This window comes from Gadus chalcogrammus, chromosome 19, assembly GCF_026213295.1.
Source record: "Gadus chalcogrammus isolate NIFS_2021 chromosome 19, NIFS_Gcha_1.0, whole genome shotgun sequence".
Classification (NCBI taxonomy): domain Eukaryota; kingdom Metazoa; phylum Chordata; class Actinopteri; order Gadiformes; family Gadidae; genus Gadus; species Gadus chalcogrammus.
The window spans coordinates 5,171,641-5,193,982 of NC_079430.1; the positions used below are offsets into that span (position 1 = coordinate 5,171,641).

A 22,342-nucleotide genomic window follows, 5' to 3' on the forward strand; every position below is an offset into this window, starting at 1 on the left:
CCCCGAGGGTGTGTTTTTCTGCGAAAATCGTTTCAGTGATACTATTTATGTTTGTGTTTCATCCCATGTCGGTTTGTCTCGTTACATCATGTGCTGAAAACAACAACAAGGCCCCGGGTGGAAACCCGACACCTCTCTCCCGCCTCCTCGCCGTCTCCTTAAGGTCACAGTACCAATCACAGGCCCCGCCCACTTTTACTTCCACGTCAAGCAAAACAGCTTATGTCCAATCCCCCCTCGGGGAGGCTAGCGTCCGAACGTGAGCGTGCCGGAGCGCTCGTTAGCAGAGGGGGGGAAGGGCCCAACCCCGGGGCCCTCGGACGGGGGCCGGAGAGGTGGGGTGGCCCGGGGGCCCGGGCCCCCCACGATGGTGGCAGAGGGGACTGCGGGCGGCAAGGTCACGGTCTGTATGGGGCCGCCCCTGTCGCGGGGCCCCAGCTCCTCCAGGCCCTGGGGGGGCCCCTCGTAGCCCATGTTGAGGCGTAGGGGCTGGTGTGCCTGGCAGTAGTCTACGATGGGTTGCTCGTAGCGGTAGAACGCCAGCGCAGACATCTGGTGCGGGACCTGGAGAGAGAGGCTTGGGTCATCATTTTTGTTTTACATAATTATATAATATAATCTATATATAATACATAATAATATAGCTTGCAAAGACATAATTATATTGTGTCATATTATAATACATTTGATAATAATAGTAATTGTTTAATTACAGTTTTTTCAAAGCCATTGTATGTTTATTACCATGTTTCTTTGTCATGCCAATAAAGCTATTGTATTGAGAGCGAGAATATAGCAGTCGATGTGAAAGAGAGAGAGAGAGAGAGAGAGAGAGAGAGAGAGAGAGAGAGAGAGAGAGTAAATGAGTGAATGAGTGGATGAGAGGAAGCAAGCGAGAGAATATTGGGAGATGGATAGATAAAGAGAGAGGCAAAGAGATTAACAGATAAGGTGCGACGTAGAGAGGGACAGAGCTAGAGAGAGAGAGGGAGAGCAATAGTGCAACAAAGAAGAGTGACAGAGAGCAAGAGCACAAAGGAGAGAGAAAGTGAGCACCAGAATCACGGAGGGGAAGAGGATTATCCTCAGACAGTGAGGTGACGAGGGAGAGAAAACAGCATTAGCGGTGGCGTTCTCGTTTCCCCGTCACCTCCCTTGACCCAAAGAGCAAGCTCGGTGCTGTGCCGAACAGTGGCAGCGATGTGCAGTAATGAACCCACTCTAAATACAATATCAATAAAAATACTGTTTTCCATCCTCCAAACCGTGGCGCGGCACCCCCCCCGGCCTCAGAGACAGGCTCGGTACTGGCGAGGTATTTCAGTCACCATGTGACCATGTGCTGACCATCTGAGGTCGGTTCCCCCTCCATTTTGTGGGGGGAGAGATTCAACGTGTTGATCTGTAGAGCATCTGTGTCCCCTGACCCAGCTGGCCCCTATTTATACCCGGTCTTTCAGAAGATACTTTCTAAACAAAGTGACAGTGTTGGTGCGGTTGTTTTGGGGGTTCTGCTCATTAAGGAGTTGCGAGGGGGTCAGGGCATCCTGAAGCTCTGGAACGCATGCAGGTAGATTGTCTGGCATTCAAAGGGGGGGGGGTGGGGGGGGGGCAGACCTGGAAGCTTGCAGCTCTGGGTCGAAAGCCCTGACGATGGACTGTCACTATGTTCGATGTGGCCTTGGCGTGGGTGTGCGACCATTCTTTGGGTGTTTAGTGTTAAGGTCCAAGAAGGTCCAGGACTGGTTCGTAGCTACGAGCAAACTCCTTTGATAGATCGTTGATAAATTGGACATTGACGAAACGGCCTGATGTTAATCGGGTTATACGGCATGTGTGGAAGCAGCTGCAAAACGATGAGAGAAGTTGGGTTTGCATAGAGTTTCTCAGTTTAGGTTTAGGGTTAAAATGGGGTAAAATTCCCCGAAAGGTTGGGAGCCTTCTGTACTATTTGCTCTGTGATAAAGATAGAGTGAGGAGAATGTTGTGTCAGTGCAGATGTTCTGACCCCGACGGCGCGATGGCAGCGACATCACAGTCGCCATGGCAGCCAAAACACCAGGCGCTGCTCATTTGCATCTTTTAAAGATGATGGCGTACGAGAATGACTGGCTGGCGGAACTTAACAAATGCAGCACAAGTAACAAGACCACTGGCCCTGACAGAACATCATCATACATTCATACCACCTGGAACCAGAGCTGGAGACCCCAGTGCCATGTTCACTCTTCATCTCTCTCTCTCTCTCTCTCTCTCTCTCTCTCTCTCTCTCTCTCTCTCTCTCTCTCTCTCTCTCTACCAATCTCTCCCATCCTCTCTCTTCCTGTCTTCTCTCTCTCTCCCTCTCTGTGCCCATCTCTCTCCACCTCTCCCTCCCCAGTGTCATGTTGCTTGTGTCACAGGCAAAAGTGCGCCAACACATCTGGATATTTGTCAAGTGTTCTGTTCCCCCCCCACCCCTCCCCCCTCCCCCCCCTCCCCTCTGCCTGCCCCTCAACCTGAACACCCTGCCAAACAAACAGATGAGACTATCCACCCCTCACCTCCCCTCACCCTACCTCCAAAACTCATCTCTCTCTCTCTCTCTCTCTCTCTCTCTCTCTCTCTCTCTCTCTCTCTCTCTCTCTCTCTCTCTCTCTCTCTCTCTCTCTCTCTCTCTCTCTCTCTCTCTTTTTCTCTCTCTCTCTCTCTCTCTCTCTCTCTCTCTCTCTCTCTCTCTCTCTCTCTCTCTCTCTCTTTTGCTCCCTCTCTCTTTGCCCCTCTTTCTCTTTGTATATCTCTCATTTGGTTGCATTTGCTGTCTCTCTCTCTTCCTCCAACACAGGGTTTCTTTCGCCTGAACAAAGACCAATTAGGAGTGTTTTTTAAACGGGTCGCCGGGGGTAACGGTAGTGGCTCTGTGACGACCGGTTTGAATAAAACATGGCGCACGCACAAACGCGGATTGACAAATGAACCATAGCGCCGACGCACACACAAACGCACGACAAAATAACACAAAGCAGCCATTTCTAAGACAGGAAGAAAAAACAAAAAAGTTCAATATGGTCGTGTGTATTGTGGTAAACTGCAAATAGCCAACGCTACTTCTATCGATGCTGTTCGGGAGAATATATTGTTGTTCAGGCGTAGCTGGCGTCCCCAGATGACAAGCAAGAGAGACGAGAGATGAGATTCAGAAGCAGAATACATTTGACTTTGAGATTCAGCGGCAGGTGGACCGTAATATTATATAAAATATAAATACAAATGTAACAAAGAAACAAAAACCAGGACACAGCAGAGAAAGGCAAACTGACTGTTGTGGAATATAAATGCCAACGGGACTGCTCAAAGGGAATAATAATACAAAATGCGTGTGTAATTAAAATCTGCTATGTGAAATGAAATATGGACGTCTAAAAACTGTGAAAAGATCACTGATTATGTTGATAAAAATATCTGTTGTGTTCAGGCTCTCGTCTGAAATTAAATGATTTGTTCCGAGGCAGCAGATTAAAATAAGTGACATAAACGGCAATTATTCATAATAACGGTCCAACGTCGTCTTTTTGAGTCCTGCCGATAGTCTAACGTCAATCCAAGTATAATAAAGGCCCACATTTCTGAAAAAAAAATGCATTTACAGTAGAATTGAAGAGCTTTGTCTGCTAATCCTACACCACAATCTCCACTCTTTTGTACTGGCTTAAATATTGATTGTAAAACATGTGATTGTGCTCAGCCTCTGTGGCACTCAGCACTATGACGTTTACATTCCCCAACCCAGTCAGATTCGTTGTTTTATATTTCAATTAGGGCCTTATCTATCTATTTTATATAACATTCATTTTCATTCCACTCAGCTCATAAATCCTTGAATAAAAAACGACTCATTGAATCGAACAGAGAAATGTTGAAGAGCTTTATATCCGTGAAAGAGCGTAAAAAGAGGAAGCTCCCCTGTGTACCGCTATCTCTTTACAGGCCGGTCCTTGCCTCTCTCGGTATGGCAGCTGAGTTAACTTACGATGGGCGTCCATGTGTATAAGTCTACGGCGACGACTGCTATTAACGGAGGAAGCTAACCGACACCCTACAACTGGCACCAAAGCTGTGAACACCCCCCTGGTTCATTCATAAAACCCTTCATCCTTCCTCCTCCTCCCCCTCCTCTTCCTCTTCCTCACCACCCCTCCATTCAGCCCTGTCCTGCCATTTTACCCACACCTCCACCTCTCTCTCTCTCTCTCTCTCTCTCACCCTCTCTCTCGCTCTTCACCCCCTAACCCCCCCTCTCACTGAACCACCACCTTGCCCCACAACATATAAGCCCCCCCTCCCCCCTCCCCCCATTAAGTGAAGCCAACTCATTACATTAGGGGCACTCAACGGATTACTCTCTCCCTCTCTTATCTACTATAAATACAAACACGCACACACACACACACACACACACACACACACACACACACACACACACACACACTTCCACCAACACAACTATCAACCCCTAAACACACACACACACACACAAGCCCCCACGCATACACACTGCACAACACCGCAGTAACTAACAATCCCCACACACAGGTGTCAATGAGTACTATCAACCATCTGTGTGCGTGGGTCTGTGCGCGTGTGGTTGATGGCAAAGGCAAAGTGTGTTATCTAATGCCTGTGTGCGTTTGTGTGTGAGTTGGTGTGTGTGTGTGTATGTGTTTACTATCGGTTTCCGACAGATGAGGTCTCTGTGCTCTACGCCCTGGTCTGTCCGTCCGTGTGTCCGTACTTTATGGACCAGTCTTTACAAGCCTTTTGCCCAGCTTTATCACGGAGGTATATGACTTAATAATGAAAAGCAAAGCACTCGGATAGTCATCGACAATCCTATTATACACTGAACCGTACAACTATTACCGTCGGTGTTTCGTTATCAGCGGTAAACCACATTATGAAATTACCTTCATATAAATATCGCGGGTGGTTTGCGGCGAGTCATCCGCTTGAGGAACTGTTTGTTTGGTTTCTGTAACGGTTCCCCCTCGCGGGGCGCGGGCTCTTTGGTCAGCGCTTTCACGGCCGACTGAAGGAGACCGTAGTTAACCCTGCAGGCAGAGACAGCTCTCACACCTCCCCCAGGGCGACAGGAGGCGCAGCGGTCTGAGCGTCTGCTCCTCGTCCTGTTCCTCCTCCTCCTTCACCTCTCGCCCCTGTTCCTCCTCCTCTTCTTCCCTACTCCTCCCCTTCCGCATCTCCCGCCTTCTCCTCCTCTTCCTCAACTTCGCCCCCCCCGACTCTTCCTTCTCCTTCACCTCTCGCACCTTCAGCTCCTCCTCTTCTTCCGCCTCTTCCTCCACTTCCCCCTCCTCCTCCTCTACCTCCTCTCCCTCCACCTCCTCCTCTTCCTCCTCCCCCTGCTCTTCATCATCATCCCCTTCCTCCGCCTCCCTCCCCCTCCTCCTCTTCCTCCACCACCCTCTCACACCTCCATCACCTCCTCCAAGACGCCTTCCTCCTCCACCGCCTCCTCTTCCTCCTCCTCTTCTTCATCCTCCTCTTCCTCTTCCATCCCCTTCTCCTCCTCTTCCTCCACCGCCCCCTCACACCTCCATCACCTCCTCCGAGACGCCTCCCTCCTCCACCTCCTTCTCCTCCCCTGTTCCTCCTCTCCCTGACAAACGTCTTTTTCCGAGGTCAACGATGGGTGAGAAATGGCCTAACAGACATTGCTTCTTTCTCTATTTTCTTCTCTGTCCACCCTTCCCATTCATCCATCCATCCATCAATCTATATCCATCTCTCTCTTTCTTGTTGCCTTGACACTGCGGTGCGATCTGTGAATGACACGGTGCGGTCTCTGTGTGTTTATGAAGGTGACACCCCCGCTTATGTCCTGCCCATGTTCGTCACATTCTATACGGACTGACACATGCCGTTCATCCCTCAAATCGACCGTGAAGACGTGAATGGAAATAACGACGGCTCTTATGTTGTCAATCTCAATGTCGTCCATTCAGAGGAAATCATATAGGACCCGCGACATGGCTGACAGCCTCGTCTCATCAGAACTGTGTGGATGTGTGGTTGATGTCAACGTTATGTTTGGATGAAACGCGAGTCAATAACGCAATCATCATGGCTTACTCTTAAATACTCTGTGTGTTGGCTTCGTAAAACGTTGTTTTTATTATTTATTTTTTGTATATATTATGTCGTTAGTTTCCGTGGAGCTCAGATGAGACACACCCACACACACGCTAATGCACAAATGTGTAAACACACACGCGTAAACACACACACATACATAGACACACACACACACACAAACACACACAAATACACAAACACACAAACACACACACACACACACACACACACACACACACACATCCGGGCCAATATCCTTATTCCTGAAAGGTAATTTTGTTTGTGTATGTGAGTGTGTGTGTGTGTGTGTGTGTGTGCGTGTGTGTGCGCACTAGTAATGCCCCAGTGCTGCATGTGCATTCAGCATGCATGCTAATTGTGTGTGTGAGTGTGTGTGTATGTGTTTGTATGTCCTTGTGTTGCTGTGTGTGTGGATGGAGAGTGCAGTGTTTAAACTGTGTGCTGCTGCATGCTGGGGTTTGGTTCTGCAAATCTGGCCGGTAGGGCATGTGCCTCTCTAACACACACACACACACACACACACACACACACACACACACACACACACACACACACACACACACACACACACACACATATACACACATGCACACACACTCCAGCACAAAGAACCCACAACACACCCCTGAGGAACTCTTAATTAACGTGTGTGTGTGTGTGTGTGTGTGTGCATATGTGTGTGCAAATGTGTGTGTTTGTGCATGCCTAGTGTTTTAAAGAAATTGCCTGATAGGGTAATTAGAGCTGTGTGTGTGTGTGTGTGTGTGTGTGTGTGTGTGTGTGTGTGTGTGTGTGTGTGTGTGTGTGTGTGTGTGTGTGTGTGTGTGTGTGTGTGCATGTGTGTGTGTGTGTGTGTGTTTGTGTAGCGGTCTGTGTGTCTGTGTTTGCACTACTTACGTGCAATGCGGAGTGTGTGCGTACATGTGTGTGTATGTGTTCACATGCTATTTGATCTATATGTACGATATCTTACATAAATATAAACATATGTGCTTGTTTCCCTTACGTAAATGCTTATGTGTGTGTGTGTGTGTGTGTGTGTGTGTGTGTGTGTGTGTGTGTGTGTGTTTGTGTGTGCGTGGGTGTGTGTGAGAGTGTGTGTGTGTTGTGTTTGTATGTCTGCATGTGCATATGTGTTAATTTGAAAAAGTGTGTGAGTGCAGTGCATGCATCCATAGCCTGTGTGTGTGCATTTGTGTGTGTGTGTGTGTGTATGCTTGTATGTTTGTGTGCGTGTGTGTGTGTTTAAACGTGTACTATTCATGTGTGTGCATACACCTTCCTCGACCATGAGGCCATGCGTTTCAGTGTTAACCTTATTGTTCCGGTTGTGGCCCTCCATCTCTATACAGTACTGGGGGCCCCTGACATCAGTATTGTGCTCTCAGAGGGAGGTTCAGTGCCCTCCCGGGAGCAGTAGAGCACCAGAGCTGGTGTGGGCGGGACCGGGGGACAGTGACATTTAGTCGACGTGTCAACATGCCAAACTAATTGATCGCCTGAATGAGCCGCCAACCTCCTGACAATTCATTAATGGACGCAGGGCCTGCATGTACCTGGCCTGTTGATAACCAGTCTCTTATACACACACACAAGCACACACACACACACACACACACACACACACACACACACACACACACACACACACACACACACACACACACACACACACACACACTCACACAAGCACACAGACAAGCATAGACAGACACAAACCCAGACACATACACACAAAGACACACACACACATACAAGCTATGGACACATGCACACGCAATGCATTCATGAGCTCATCCATGGAGTTGCTCTCTCCAAAAAGCCTTCGAGAGAGCAGACAAAGAGAGGGGGAGAGATAGAAAGAATAATTAAAAAAGACCCTGAATGTGAGAGAATTAAATATATAATAACATAGAGAGAGAGCGAAAGTGTGTGTGAGAGAGAGAGAGAGAGAGAGAGAGAGAGAGAGAGAGAGAGAGAGAGAGAGAGAGAGAGAGAGAGAGAGAGAGAGAGAGAGAGAGAGAGAGAGAGAGAGAGAGAGAGAGCAGGACAAAGTGAGAGAGGAAGAGAGCAAGAGAGGGACTGAGAGGGAGAGACAGGGGGAGAACGAGGGAGTGACATACAGAGAAGGGGAGTGATGAATCATAGAGAGAGACAGAGAGAAGGGAGTTAAATCAGAGGAGAGGCGAGAGGAAAAGGATTGGCCTTCACGCACCGCAGCACACCTACGCTACGCAACAACACAGCAAAAACAGCACAACACAGCGACCACAGCAACACACACACAGCTAATGTCAGCGCTACACTGTAAGCTCTGCCAGTAGATTACTGTGCAGGCCACACTATGTGCTACATGCTACGTGCTATGGACTGGAGCTAATGGGCCATGGGATGTTAACTGGATGCTTCGACAGGTTTCCTCTTCCACAGACGTATACAATGCTACGCTACGACTAGCATAGCAAATCAGAGACTCTGCTGACGAGCAGGAATCGTGAGGATCTCGGGAGTGTATCCTTCAACGCACGTGTGTGTCCGTGTGTGCGTGTGTGTGCGTGTGTGTGCGTGTGTGTGCGTGTGTGTGTGTGTGTGTGTGTGTTTCCGTGTGTGCTCCTGTGTGCGTGTTTGTGTGTATTTCTATCTACCTCTATTTTCTTTGTATATTTCATTTTATTTATGTTTTGGTTTAAACACTCTCTAGTCTAGTAATGTATAATTGCTGTCTGTGTGTACACGCCACATTCCCGTGTCTACAATGAAAAGCCATTCAAGTCAGATGTCGCGCAATGTCGGGGTACGTTTTTTAATCTGGCATATTTAGGTTGCATTTCTTCTAAAAACAGGTTCATTATCATAACTAATTTAGTAGAAAAAAAATTGAACAAAAACGCAGGGGGCGTGGGGCGCCGATTATCATTTTCCTGCGACGGGTTCAAACTGTGTGACATTTATGACTGATTAATTTATCTAAATATATGCAAATGACTTCCAGAGCCCGAAGATCATCACAGCATTTCACGCCTTACCAAACACACCCCCATTGCTTCCTGCTCAAATGTGTGTATCAAGTTCAATTCAAACTTTATTTGTCGCACGCTGAGTTATAAACGTACAGCCGTTAGTCAAATGCTTTTCTAATGACACCTCCTTCTGACTCAGCGGCATCAAAACACGACAATATGATATTCCCAATGTTTAAAACAGAAAGGAAACAATATGAAGCTTTAGCTTTAGTAAGCCTCAATTTCCAGATTCTCCTGTGAAACAAAGATCCTGGAAGAAGGCCACGACGATTGGGCTTCGTCCAATCGGTGGGTGCTTGGGCTGTGATTGGCCCGATTGGTTCAAAGGGCAGTAAGGGCGGCTTGGACCAAAGGCTGATAGCAAACCGAATCAGATTGCGAATGGAAGTGAGGGAGCTTCTCGGGTAAGAGCAACACTCTACTCTCAGATCTCCAGTCACACTTTAATCAGGGAGATGGGGGAGGAGGAGAGAGACAGAGGGGGGAGGAGAAAGAGAGAGAGAGGAGAGGGGAGGGGGTGTAAGAGAGGGGGAGGAAAGGTGTGGGGTGGGAGACAGAGAGGGGGAGGGCTTTTAAAGATCTGACTAATAAGACATGTCAAAGTAAAGCCGAGCACGAGCTAGGAGGGAAGCGCACAACCTTTTCCCCCCCTCCACAAACACACACACACACACACACACGCACACGCACACACACAAACACACATAAACACCCACACACGGACACTTACACACCTAACTGCCTCACTTGGATGTGCTGATCAAACAGCATACCCACTCACACGTACATACTTAAACAGAAACATACTAAACACACACACGTCACATGGGCCGTGAGGGGCGGTGTTTGCCGTCAACAAACCAAACTGCAGCTCCGTTCGTCTCACAAAGGCTGCTCAGAATTTGGGTATGTGTGAGAAATTTGTGTGTGTGTTTGTGTATGCATGGGTGAGAATTTGTTGTGTATAACCTTATGTAGAGCTGGTGTGACCCTTTGATATTCTCTCTATACTATACCCTTTAAACAAAAGTGTGTATGTGTGCGTTTGTGTGTGTCCATGGATGAGTTTATGGATGATTCTTTGTACGTGTGCAACTGAAAGTACACCTCAACATCATACGGCCTCCATTTACCAGAGTGTGTGTTTAGCATGGAGAACCAAATCAGAGTGATGTTGTGACTGTGTTGTCAAATGGCAGTTAAGTTTAATTACAGATGGGTAAAAGCTTGTCTTTCACCTCTCTCTCTCCTCTCCCTCTCTCCTCTTCCTCCTCTCTCCCTCTCCTTGCTCTCTCTTCTTCCTCCTATCACCCTCTTCTCACTCTTTCTCTTCCCTCTCTTCTCTCTCCTCTCTCCTGTCTCTTTTCACTCCCTCCTCTCTCCCTCTCCTCTACTTCCTCCTTCTCTGTCCTCCCTCTCCTCCCTCTCCCTCTCCCTCTCTCTCTCCCTCTCCCTCTCCCTCTCTCTCTCTCTCTCTCTCTCTCTCTCTCTCTCTCTCTCTCTCTCTCTCTCTCTCTCTCTCTCTCTCTCTCTCTCTCTCTCTATTTCTCTCTCACCTCTCTCCCTTCTCTCTTCCTGCTCTGAGCATGATTGCATTAGTGGAAAGGCAAAGAAGTGAGGCCCCAACTTGCATTTAGTGGAGGGTAGCTTATTTGATTAAAGTCGAGTGGATGGGAGAGAGAGAGGGAGAGATAGTGACAGAGAGGGAGGGAGGGGGAAGAGGGAGACAATGAAAGAGAGCAAAAGAGTGACGGCAAAGACAGAGAGAGAGTGATATAGGTAAGGAGAAATAAAGAGAGGAGAGAGAGAGTAAATAGGAGGATAGAGAAGGAGAGAGAAAGGGAGAGAGAAATAGATAGAGGAAAATGATAGAGAGAGAATGAAAGGAGAGAGAAGACAGGAGGAGTAATAGAGAAATCCAAAGAGGTGAGATGCCAAGAGCCAGAAAGACGTCCTTGATACTTTAGAGAATAGCCCCTTTAGCATTTAAAAGCCACATTAATTCTCTGACACAATTGTAGATGACTATGGAGTTCTAACTTTTTACATAACTATTATCAGCTTTTTCCATTTTCAACCATGTTTTCTTGCAGACATTATACTTTAATGAAAAAATTGTGAACAAAAATGCTGTTGCGGTCTTTAACATAATCCATGCATGCATAACACCCATTTTAAATTGCTAGTGCACATGTATGCGTGCATCGGCGTTTCTGCGGGTGTGTGCGTGCGTGCGTCGAATATTAACATCCAGACAAGCAAACTTTAACACCGCCGCTAATTAAAAGGAAAAAAATTAAAGCAACAATAACAGACGTATTTGCCGGTTAATTATGATGGAGTGTTGAATTAATAGATCGGCGTACATAAGGATCTGAGGAGATAATTAGCCCGAGGGCTTGGGAGACGTGGTGGTGGTGGTGGTGGTGGTGCTGGTGCTGGTATCGGTATAGGTTTGTTGCTGGTATCCCCAGAAGATGAGGCCTCTGTGCTGCCCGCCTACGGTACAGCAGCGATGCGTGGATATAGAACAGCAAATCCCCACAGAACGAGCCCTTCACCGAGAGATCCCTGACCGGAGCGCTCCCCCGGGGGCCAACGCCGGCTCCCGCTCTGAATTTCAATCGGGGCCGCATGCAAATCGCGTTCCCCCCTGGAAGGATACGCCAAGTTCACCATCTCGAGCTGATACTGGCCTGCCTGTCTAGTCGTAGTCTCAGGCGGCCCCTCTTTCTTATCTCTGTCTCTTTCTCTCAGTCTGTCTGTCTGTCTGTCTGTCTGTCTGTCTGTCTGTCTGTGCGTCTATCTATCCGTCCATCTCTCTGTTTCCGTCTCGCTCTGGCCATCCATCCATGAAATAACAGTTAGTCTTCATCGCTGACATTTCCCCCCCTGTCAGCTCCGCCGGCTCTCTGATTCGCGGCGAGTCCTGGAGAACACCGAACTCGAGCCGTCACGACGACACGCGACGACGGCAGCAGGAGCAGGGCCGAGCCGTCAGCCCGCGGCAGGCGGACCCGGAGTGACGCCGACAGCCGACGCCGCGCTCCCGAGCCTCTGGGAGACGTCTGTCGAGAGGATGCTAATTAAAACAGCGCTCGGTCCTACGGCCCCTGATACATATTTCATCAGGACGCTCGCGTTGGCGCTGTTTGTAATGGATGCGACAGTATTTAAATTGCCTTTAGTGAAACTACAAGCCCTTCCACAAATGCAGATATCCATGCCTGCCAGCACAGATGCTCATCGGGCCAATGTACACACTCGTCCCCCTCCTCCTTCTCCTCAAAGGCAGGCACAAACAAGAGTCGCGCGTTCGGCATCAAACGCACGCTGAGCAGACGCAGACAGCAGCGTGTTAACATGGACTGAGAACTCTGTGTTGTTGTCGTCGAAACGTCGTTGCCGGAAGAACTCCGATGATTGGTTCACTTCGTGAAAACAGGGTTATTCATTTAGAGAAGAGCGCAGAGTATTTTTGCATATTTGTGATGAATGAGGTTAAGTCATTCTTAATAGACAATTAGGAACAAAAAAAAAGAATAAACTGAAAGCGGCATTAGGTCTAAAAATGACCTTTAAATAACTTTCTTGTCTGCAGAGAAATGCCAAAAGACACGGGTACGGGAAGCCGGTAAATAATATACCTACTAATATCCTCTGAACTTATATAACCCTGACGTGACTTGGTCACTTAAACTTAAAGACAAAATTTCGCTCAAATCTTTTCTTAACAGCGAAATAGTTACATAGACACGCATGCACTGTGGGCAATCTCCTATGAAAACCACTTACTAGCAATCATGTACATTGAACATGAATATCATGCTGCATGATTCATTAATGCACACATTATATGCAGCTCTGATTGCAATCACTTGCTCTCATCACTTGGGAAAATATAGAATGCAGGCTTCATGTGATCATTAACATACCTATTACCATGGAAACCGCCAAAGTCCACTCGACAATGAACCTCGCGCTGACTAGGTTTGTGTGAGCCAGGAATCCTTTATCTCTCAAATAAACACTGTATTAATACCATCATGCAACCCAATGGTCAAGGAGCAACCATTTTGGAGACTTGGATGATGTAATCTAAAATTGCCACCAGACTACTCTTCTTGTTTCTGAATAATCAGGCCCTATAATGCTACTTTTGGCTGTGTGCTGTAAGCTGTTATTCACCGTTAAGTGGGAAGAGGTCACCATTTATAAATGTTTTACACCAGGTTGGACCAAGATCCATTCCAGGAAAGCTATATATATATATAACATTTCTGGACATCAGATTCCACCGATACCGCAAGCCAAGAGGATAGTCATAGCTTTGGCCCAGTTTGACTATTTTCAACTGGGCCTGGTTTCCTAATCTGTCACTTTTGGAATATGGAGTCTCTAGTAGCTATTGAAGTGGTTCACAAACTTTGCAGCTTTTTGACCCTCTTTTTAGGCTTAAAAATCCTTGTGACCTGAGTTGCATTTACTTCCCCACACCTGTATTAACCTTTAACCCTACTACCATCTGTCTGTTATATAATAATATTCCAGTGAAGAATACAAATCATGCCACACTAGGAGAATAGTAGTAGTTTTATTGTAGCTATGTATCATTCGGCAACCAGTTTTTAATGGACCTTAACATGAACTTTCAAACCTTGTAAATATTTATTCTTCTGACTCAGCAAACCCCAGTGACCATATTATTTAAATCATGCAACCCCAAGTGGCCCCTGACCCACATGTTGGGAACGACTGCTCATCTAACATGGATAAACCTGCTTCTGTACGTACCAAGGAAAACCATAAAAACCTTCCTTCATAACCTTCCTACATTTTTTAGGCTGTTACACTATTACTTTTGTCCCAAGTTCCTCACTTTATCTCGCCGTAATATTTTGGCAGGACCTTTAAGACTTAAAGCATTACATTTAATGTTATAGGTGTTCAACCCTGGGCAAACTATAAAATGTGTTCATCGCAGTCAATGCTTCTTCCCTTATAGGTATTTACGGATGCATTTGTGGCTCCAGTGGTTTATATAGCTTTATATGTCTCTTTAGCACAGGCTTAGCCAACAAAGTGTTGGGCCATTGAAAATTAACAATGTGTAGATGTAAACTTTAAGGTATGTATTATATTGCTTTAAAACCCCATTCTCGTTACTTAAAAAACGTATGAGTGCTTTTTACAACACAACTTTATTCTTTTTTACTATACTTACTATTTCCTTAGTGAGAGTAAAAATGATTAAAAATAAAACACCTAAATGAAGAAATGAAATAAAATATGCCACTCGCTCCACTGCTGGAAAGCAGATTTGTACAAATCTATGAAATTATAATCACAAATGATTGAAACTAATCACACAGCAAGTATGAAGCACGATCATTAATTTTTCATCGTCACGGTTTCGTCACTGTTTCTAAATACAAAGCTTTGCAGGAGCAGATGGTGGTGCTGAGGCGGTTGACAGAATATCTCTCTTCACCCTCTGTGCTCTAACAGCAGAGGACCCCTGATCACCATCATGCATCGGAGACAAGAAAAGCAAGCGGCCACAACCAGGGAGGCAGTGGCAGCCGTTCAAACCAGCTTGCTACAGGATGTGCGATCAGCGAGGACAAATGTGTCAATTCCTTTTCTGAGGGAGGGAGGGAGGGAGGGAAGGAGGGGGGGGGGGGGGATGGTGTTGGCCTGTTATCGAAGGCCAGATGATAGTTGAACCTGAGACTGGGAGTGTCTGTAAAACAGACCGGCTAGCCAAGCTCAGCCTCTCCTCCAACAGAACCAGCCTCTGTATCGCTCTATAGACGAGAGAGGGGCTGAGGGAAGGACTGAGGCTGAGAGGGATAGGGGGAGGGAGAGTCTACAGAGATGGGTAAAGACTGGTCAAAGTGCCTAATATTATGGCCCGATTCCGAGAAATAGTTTGATTAACTCACTCCTATCCAGACCATTACCTAATTTTTGTCTAATGTGCTTATACAGGTATACTTCATCTTTTAATTTTTTATACATTTTTATAGCAGTGTTTTATTTTTCCTTTGATTTAAACTGCTTTGGCAAAGTGAATGTTTATTTTACGTGCCAATAAAACTTATTTTTAATTTGAATTTGAGCGAGGGAGGGATGAAGAGAGGGAGAGAGGGAGAGAGAGAGATATAGAGGAACAGAGAGGCAGGCAGCGGGTACAACGGAAAGCAGGTAAAAGGAATCAGGAGGATGGTGGAGTAGGAAAACGTAGGTGGGGAGAGGGAGATCTAGAGAGAGGATGTGTGTGCAGAGTCTGACAGAGTGATGCAGAGAAGGATAGGAAAAAGAGTGAGAGGGCGGGACAGAGTTTGAGGCAGAGTGAGGGAAGTTTGATTTGATTACATTGTGTGTTTTATTGTTAGATTGTCAATGTTTGTTTTTTTTGTTGACTTGAGAAATGCAAATATGTTGTTGCCATGCCAATAAAGCAAAATCTATTGGAATTGAATTGACAAAGAAGGAGAGGACAAGGGAGATGGAGAGAGAGGGAGATTGAGATAGAGGAGTAGAGAGACATGGACATTGAGAATTCACTGGAAGAACCCTCCTCCCTCTCAACCTCCCCTCCCCCTCTCATCCTCTCCTCCCTTACCACCCCTCAATCTTCTTATCCCATTCCCTCCCCCCCTCCCCCCTCTCATCCTCCCCTCCCTCTCGCCCCCTCCCCCCTGGGTAATTGCGTTCATGTCTCTGACTTTTAAAGGCCTGTGGCTTTGACGTGGTCAGCCGGCAGCCGAGTGGTAACTGAATTACTGGAATGAGGGGGGGGGGAGAGTGAGAACGAGGGGGAGAAGGGTGAGAAAGAGAGGGAGAGAGAGGGATGAAGAGAGAGAGGTATGAGACAGAGATGAGAGAGAAGGGGGGGGGGGGGGGGGGGCTGTCACCTCTCTCTCACAAGCGCCCGGCCATTAAGTGCCCTGAATATGAGTCTGTGTTCATGGTCTCTGACGGCCGTTACCATGACGATGTTTCCTCTGGAAAGGTTTCATAAAGGCGTGTGAGTGAGCGCAGGAGATCTGCAGGGCTTTCAATATCAACAAAGATAGGCTGATGGGCTGTGTGTGAGACTGTGTGCGCAATGCATGCCTGTGTGTGCAATGCATGTGCGTGGGTGTCTGCATGTAAATATCTGTACGCATGTACAGAGTGTGCATTCATGTGTGTGTGTGTGTGTGTGTTTGCAGGTACTGGTACACCTTGGCCGCTCGTACACCTGTGTGCATGCAAGCGTGCGTGTGAAGTGCAGTGTGTGTGTGTGTGTGTGTGTGTGTGTGTGTGTGTGTGTGTGTGTCTGTCAGTGTGTGTGAGTATGTGTGTGTGTGTCGGTGTGTATAAGTGTTTGTGTGTGTGTATGCGTGTGTTTGTCTATCAGTGTATGTGTGTGTGTGTGTGTCTGGATGTGTTTCTGTGTGTATGTGTGTGTGTGTGTGTGCATGTGTGTATGTATTTCAGTGTATGTGTGTGTGTGTGTGTTTGTGTGTTTCAAGCAGAACCAGCAGCCGATTTAAGTAACCCATCAGATGGGGGCTGCCATGTTAGAAGTGCGCTGATCAGAAACATGTCTCCCGCAGGCACATGCATGTGTGTGCGCGTGTGTGTGTTTTAGGCTTGCATGTGTGTGTGCGTCGCGATGCTGTTTGACGTGTCAGACAGCTGTGAGGGGTTTGGTTCTCAGCGGTTGTGTCTCTCCGAGTGACGCTCGTCCAGGCGGCCTCCCGCGGCGCTGTGTCCCGCGGCGCTGTGTCCCGCGGCGCTGTGCTGCGCCCTCGTTTTGTACAGGACGCGCTCCCTACGGCATCACACCCGCCGCTCCGAGGCCAGAGGACAGATGCCAGAGTGAAGTTACCGCCCGCCCCCCAACCCGCCACAGTGCTTCGCTGAGATAAAAATGGCTGATGTTAGCCAATTAGCTTGATTTAAGAAGTTAGTAGGGGCTCGATTTACATAAAAGATACAATGTATTTGTTCAGCAGCTTGCTACTTTCGTCCAAGGCAACGCACACACAGGAGAGGCGATGCTGTTGACGACCACCATGACATCACTGTTTGTCATGTCACTAACGGGTAGATTCTGAAATGGCTGCTGACTCGTTAGATAGGCTTCTGCTGGTAAAAAAGGCAAGTTTTCGCTTTTTCAAGCAATTTGGGCAACTTAATGAATAAAAGGTACTCTTAATGATCCCACATGTGACTGAAGCGTGATTCACTCTGCCGTTGACCCTTTCAGAAGCGAAGCGAAAGATTGGAGTAAATATATAAAATTGGGCTCTTGGAAGCGTTTAACTCATTGTCGGAGTTCCCTTCCCTTGCTGAAAGGTGCACGCTGCAGAAGGCGGTATAAATAGAACCACTGACATGCTCTGCGCTAATTATTAAGTGAAAACATCATGATGCTGGTTTGCTTATGGAAGCCGCTGCATAGTAAAAATATGACACATACCACGGTGTCCATTTTAGACTGCGTAATTTCACTGGAGCACCTTGTGGCTCAGGAGGTAGAGACTGGCTGGGAACCGGAAGGTTGGTAGTTCGATCCCCGGCTAGCGTGTCGAGGTGTCCCTGAGCAAGCCACCTCACCTTAACTGCTCCCGATGAGCTGGCTGTCACCTTGCATGGCTGACACTGCCGTCGGTGTGTGTGAACGTGTGCATGATTTGGTAAATGTTAGACGATATTGTAAAGCGCTTTGATTATCCACGCGATATAAATATAGTCCATTTACTTGAAGTTAAAGGAAGCTTTTTTTGACTCTATGATTGTTAAAAAATGAATCCTATAGCCACTCTGCTCTTTGTCAAGTAGAAACTAGAGTGTGCAGCACTTGGACTTCTTTTGAGCTACTCAAATATTCTCTTGTAAATCGCCTTGGACCTAAAAAACGCATAAGGAAGGGTATTATGCGACCGACATGTTTAACAAGTTCCAGACTTCAGCAAGAGGTGAGAACAACTTCTTACAAGTGAGTTCATAGTTGATGAGGGCGTTTGATGTTGACAGTGATGCGTGGTGCGGTCTAGATTCAATTAACGTATTCTAAGCTATATTACCCTCCTCGCCTCCCCCCAACCCCATCCCAGAGTGAGGGCCCAGAGTCAGCTGAGCAAATGAGGCGTCCTTCAGTGTGATTGGCTCATTATGGGCTGGCTTGAGCTGGCGTTTGTTCCCCAGACGGCGCAGTAATCATGTTTATTAACCCACCCAGGAAGAGAGAAGCTCTAGTAACACAGAGCCAAGATGGCTGACCACTCAAATGAATATAGAAAAGTAATAGCCATGCTACGAGCAACAAACTGTACTGGGCAAGTGGGTCCAAAATGGCTTACCGCTGCACTAAATATGGAACATGTACATTCGGGCCACTAACAACACCTACTGTAGTAGGCGAGGGGATCCAAAAAGGCTGACCATTGAACTAAATATGGAACGGTCACATACAGAGAAGCTCTAGTCACACACAGAGCCAAGATGACTGAACACTAAACTAAATATAACTGTTACATCCAGGCCACTAACAACACCTACTGTACTCGGCGAGAGAATATAGCTGACCACTGAATTAAATATGGACCATGCTTTGACGGTGACCAACACATATGGTTCTGGGCAATTGTATCCAAAATAGGATAAAGCTCTAATCACAGAAAATCAAAAAATGGACAGAGCTAAATCTGGATCAGTTTTATGGCTGAACACACAGAGACAAGATTATCAAAAATGTCTGAAAACAGAAGTTAATATGGAACATTTAGAGCCATGCGGCGCGTACTGTGGTCTATTGGGCGAGAGGATCAGAAATGTCCTAAACGCAGAACTTAATATTGAAATATGGAATAGATAAAAGCTTTAAACACACAGAGGCCAGAGGACCAAGGACGGCTGGAAACAGAAGTAAATATGACAGGGACAGTGATAGTTACATCCAGGCCACTAAATACACACTGTTTTGTTCCAGAGGATTCAAGATGGCTGTGCACAGACCTGAAATGACAGATAGAACAGGAACAGACACTCTCCTTACAACACGTATTGTATCAGCACATTACATTATGCAGCACAGAAGAATACACTAGCCTTTGTTGTTTTTTTCAGTCAAGATGTCTAAACATGATAAACAGAAATATGTCTGCAGTTTTCTAGATACGATCAGATGTGGAAACACTGGAAGAATTGGATTAAAAAATACCTATCAAATGTTATCTGGGACGTTGGCTACAAGCCAGTTGCAGCGTTGTATCTGGAGATCTGTCCCTGGTCCTGCTAGTCATAGTTGTAACACATTTATCGCCCGATGCACATGAACTGGACATCACTCACTCACTGAATTGAAATGCATGAATTGCCGAGCTCCGTCAACGGTGCTGATATGTCACTGCAACACAATGAGGAAAGGATCATCTCGAGTGGGCCTTCGAGTCCCTGCTGAAAGGATCTTGGTTCATTTGCTATTTTCAACCTCTGAACATTCTCTCCGTTCATATTCTGCACAGACTTGTCCTTCGTTCTGTCCGCAGTCTGAAAGGGAGGCGTCCTTGAGCTATCAAAGCTGACCCCTATCCACTCCTCCCTCAGAACACCGTTCACCCATTGGCTTAAAGCATCAGCAGAATGGCTGAAGTAGTTTTGAATAACACAAAATAGTTTGATTTATAAAAAAGATACAATGAATTTGTTCTGCAGCTTGCTACTTTCGTCCAAGGCCACTCACGCACAGGCGAGCCAAAGCTGTTGGCGTCAACCGAAGCAAAGCACCTTTATCTGAACGATCCCCAGAGATGGACCGATATATGAGAGAGACAGAGGAAGAGTGAGAGACAAAGGGAGAGGGACACAGGCAGAGAAAGAGATGGACTGAATGACAGAGGGAGAGATGGAGGCAGAGAGAGATGGAGAGAGATGGAGAGAGATGGAGAGAGATAAAGACTAAACAGAACAGAGAGAAGGAGAGAGAGACAAAGACAGAGGAATTGTGCAGTCCAGAGTCTCCGGACCCAGGCAGATTGGCTAGGGCAGATCAGGAGTGTAGTTTGAGACAAGGCTAAGTGTTGGGATCAGGATTGTTGTCTGGGACCAGGCTAAGTGTTGGGATCAGGGTACAGGTTAAGGACCAGGCTAATACAGGGATCGGGGTGGTAGTTTGGGACCAGGCTAAGTGTAGGGATCAGGGTACAGGTTAAGGACCAGGCTAAGTGTAGGGATCAGGATACCGGTTAAGGACCAGGCTAAGTGTAGGGATCAGGGTACAGGTTAAGGACCAGGCTAAGTGTAGGGATCAGGGTACCGGTTAAGGACCAGGCTAAGTGTAGGGATCGGGGTACAGGTTAAGGACCAGGCTAAGTGTAGGGATCAGGGTACAGGTTAAGGGCCAGGCTAAGTGTAGGTATCAGGGTATCGGTTAAGGACCGGGCTAAGTGTAGGGATCAGGGTACCGGTTAAGGACCGGGCTAAGTGTAGGGATCAGGGTACCGGTTATGGACCAGGCTAAGTGTAGGGATCGGGGTATCGGTTAAGGACCGGGCTAAGTGTAGGGATCGGGGTGGTAGTATGCTGGTTGAAGGACAGGCAGGCTGTCACTGAGCTCCTCCGGGCCCTGCATGGATTCAGCCGCTGCATTTAGCCGACGCTGTCTCCCAGTCACACGTTGCGTGAGGATCTCGGTGTTTCGTCAACACGCATGCGCTCGCCTGCAACATGTGATCGTAGGCATGCGTACACACTCAGGGTCACACAAAGATGTGTTCGCACACCCAAAAACACACACGCAAACACACACATGCCGGCATAAGTATGCATGCTCAAACAGACACACGCACACTGGCACACACAGACTATTTATGAGTGTAATGAATAAATAAATCTATATTGAACAGAACATATATGAGAACATCGAGGGAAGTCACGAGGGAAGACCCTCGTGACACCGGAGAGGGGGTACAGGCTGCAGATGTTTTCAACCAAAAAAACACATTTCCACTGTGTTCCACTGCATGTTTCCATGGTGACCGTTGTCGTTATCCCTGATTACGATCACCACTCTAGCCCTTTGATTTAGGGCTCCGGCAGCGCATACATGTAGTCGGACTCGTGACTAACCCCGTCTTAATATACGATGTGGAGGAATGGCTACAGAAGCCCAGAACATACATTCTGAACCGAAAGCAACAGCAAAATGGGCATCAACTAACGTTATCTGACGTTAACTTAATTAGCCCGGGATATTTACTAGCGTGTTTAGCAGTTCTCAAGGCCATTGGTAATGTGCTAGCATGAGCCTTGTCTCCGAAATCCGACATTAGATAAGCATCTAAAGTCTGACGGCAGACAAGCTATAATCGGTGCGGTTGGGGCGTTACACTTTCTTTGGCTTCCAATTTGGTGTCGACCAATCGTGTTCCTGGGGGATCTCTAGACGCACGTTTGTCTGGTTGGAAGGGTTATGTAAAAAGGTTATATGTCTGTTGATGAGGCTGTCGTAGCTTTCATATATGTCAATCTTTTTAATAAAAGACAAGAAACAAATTTCTTCCAGGCAAAAACTTTTGATGTGAAGCCGGACACTCTCACTTTTGCTGAGTTAAAGGGATCTGTTGGCATTAGCGACGATGCCATGGTGCTGTTCCCCTATATAAAGAACTCCTCTACTGCACCATCCCTTAAGTGCTGATCCTATTGATGGACTTATACAAATATTGCATCTGAATCGCACATAAAAACCTCCATCTTGTCAATCTCAATCTGGACAAATATCTCCATAACAAAACAGGAAACACTGCGTAACTCCACCACTCTGCATAACTCCGCCCCTCTGCATAACTCCGCCCCTCCGACTTGTAAGTTTCCGGCAGAGGTACGGTGCAGCCTTACCCCAGAAGCAAAAAAAAGAAGCATAGAAAGAAAGCGATTCTTCTATAGCAACTGGCTTTAAGGTATTATGCTGCATTCACGTTCCAAAGAAGTATGGGTATGAATTATCTACAGAACAGAAACCCTCTGTATTTTACCCATGAGGGAGTAAAAAAAGGAGTGTTTCTGTTTGCTGAACTATGTGTGTGTGTGTGTGTGTTTCCGCGTGCACGTGTGTGTGTATGTGGCAGAGAGGGGATGCGATTAATATGGAAAGGAACACAAACAGACAA

General features: G+C 47.0%; 1 protein-coding gene across 1 annotated transcript in view; it reads right to left on the reverse strand.

The window, feature by feature from the left end:
* Positions 1 to 246: 246 nt before the first annotated feature.
* Positions 247 to 22,342, reverse strand: part of LOC130372569 (leucine-rich repeat transmembrane neuronal protein 4) — a 76,155-nt gene continuing 54,059 nt past the window's right edge. Inside the window, exon 2 of the mRNA XM_056578644.1 lies at positions 247 to 564. Within this exon, the coding sequence (XP_056434619.1) occupies positions 247 to 564 (318 nt within the window). The remainder of the gene's footprint in view (positions 565 to 22,342) is intronic.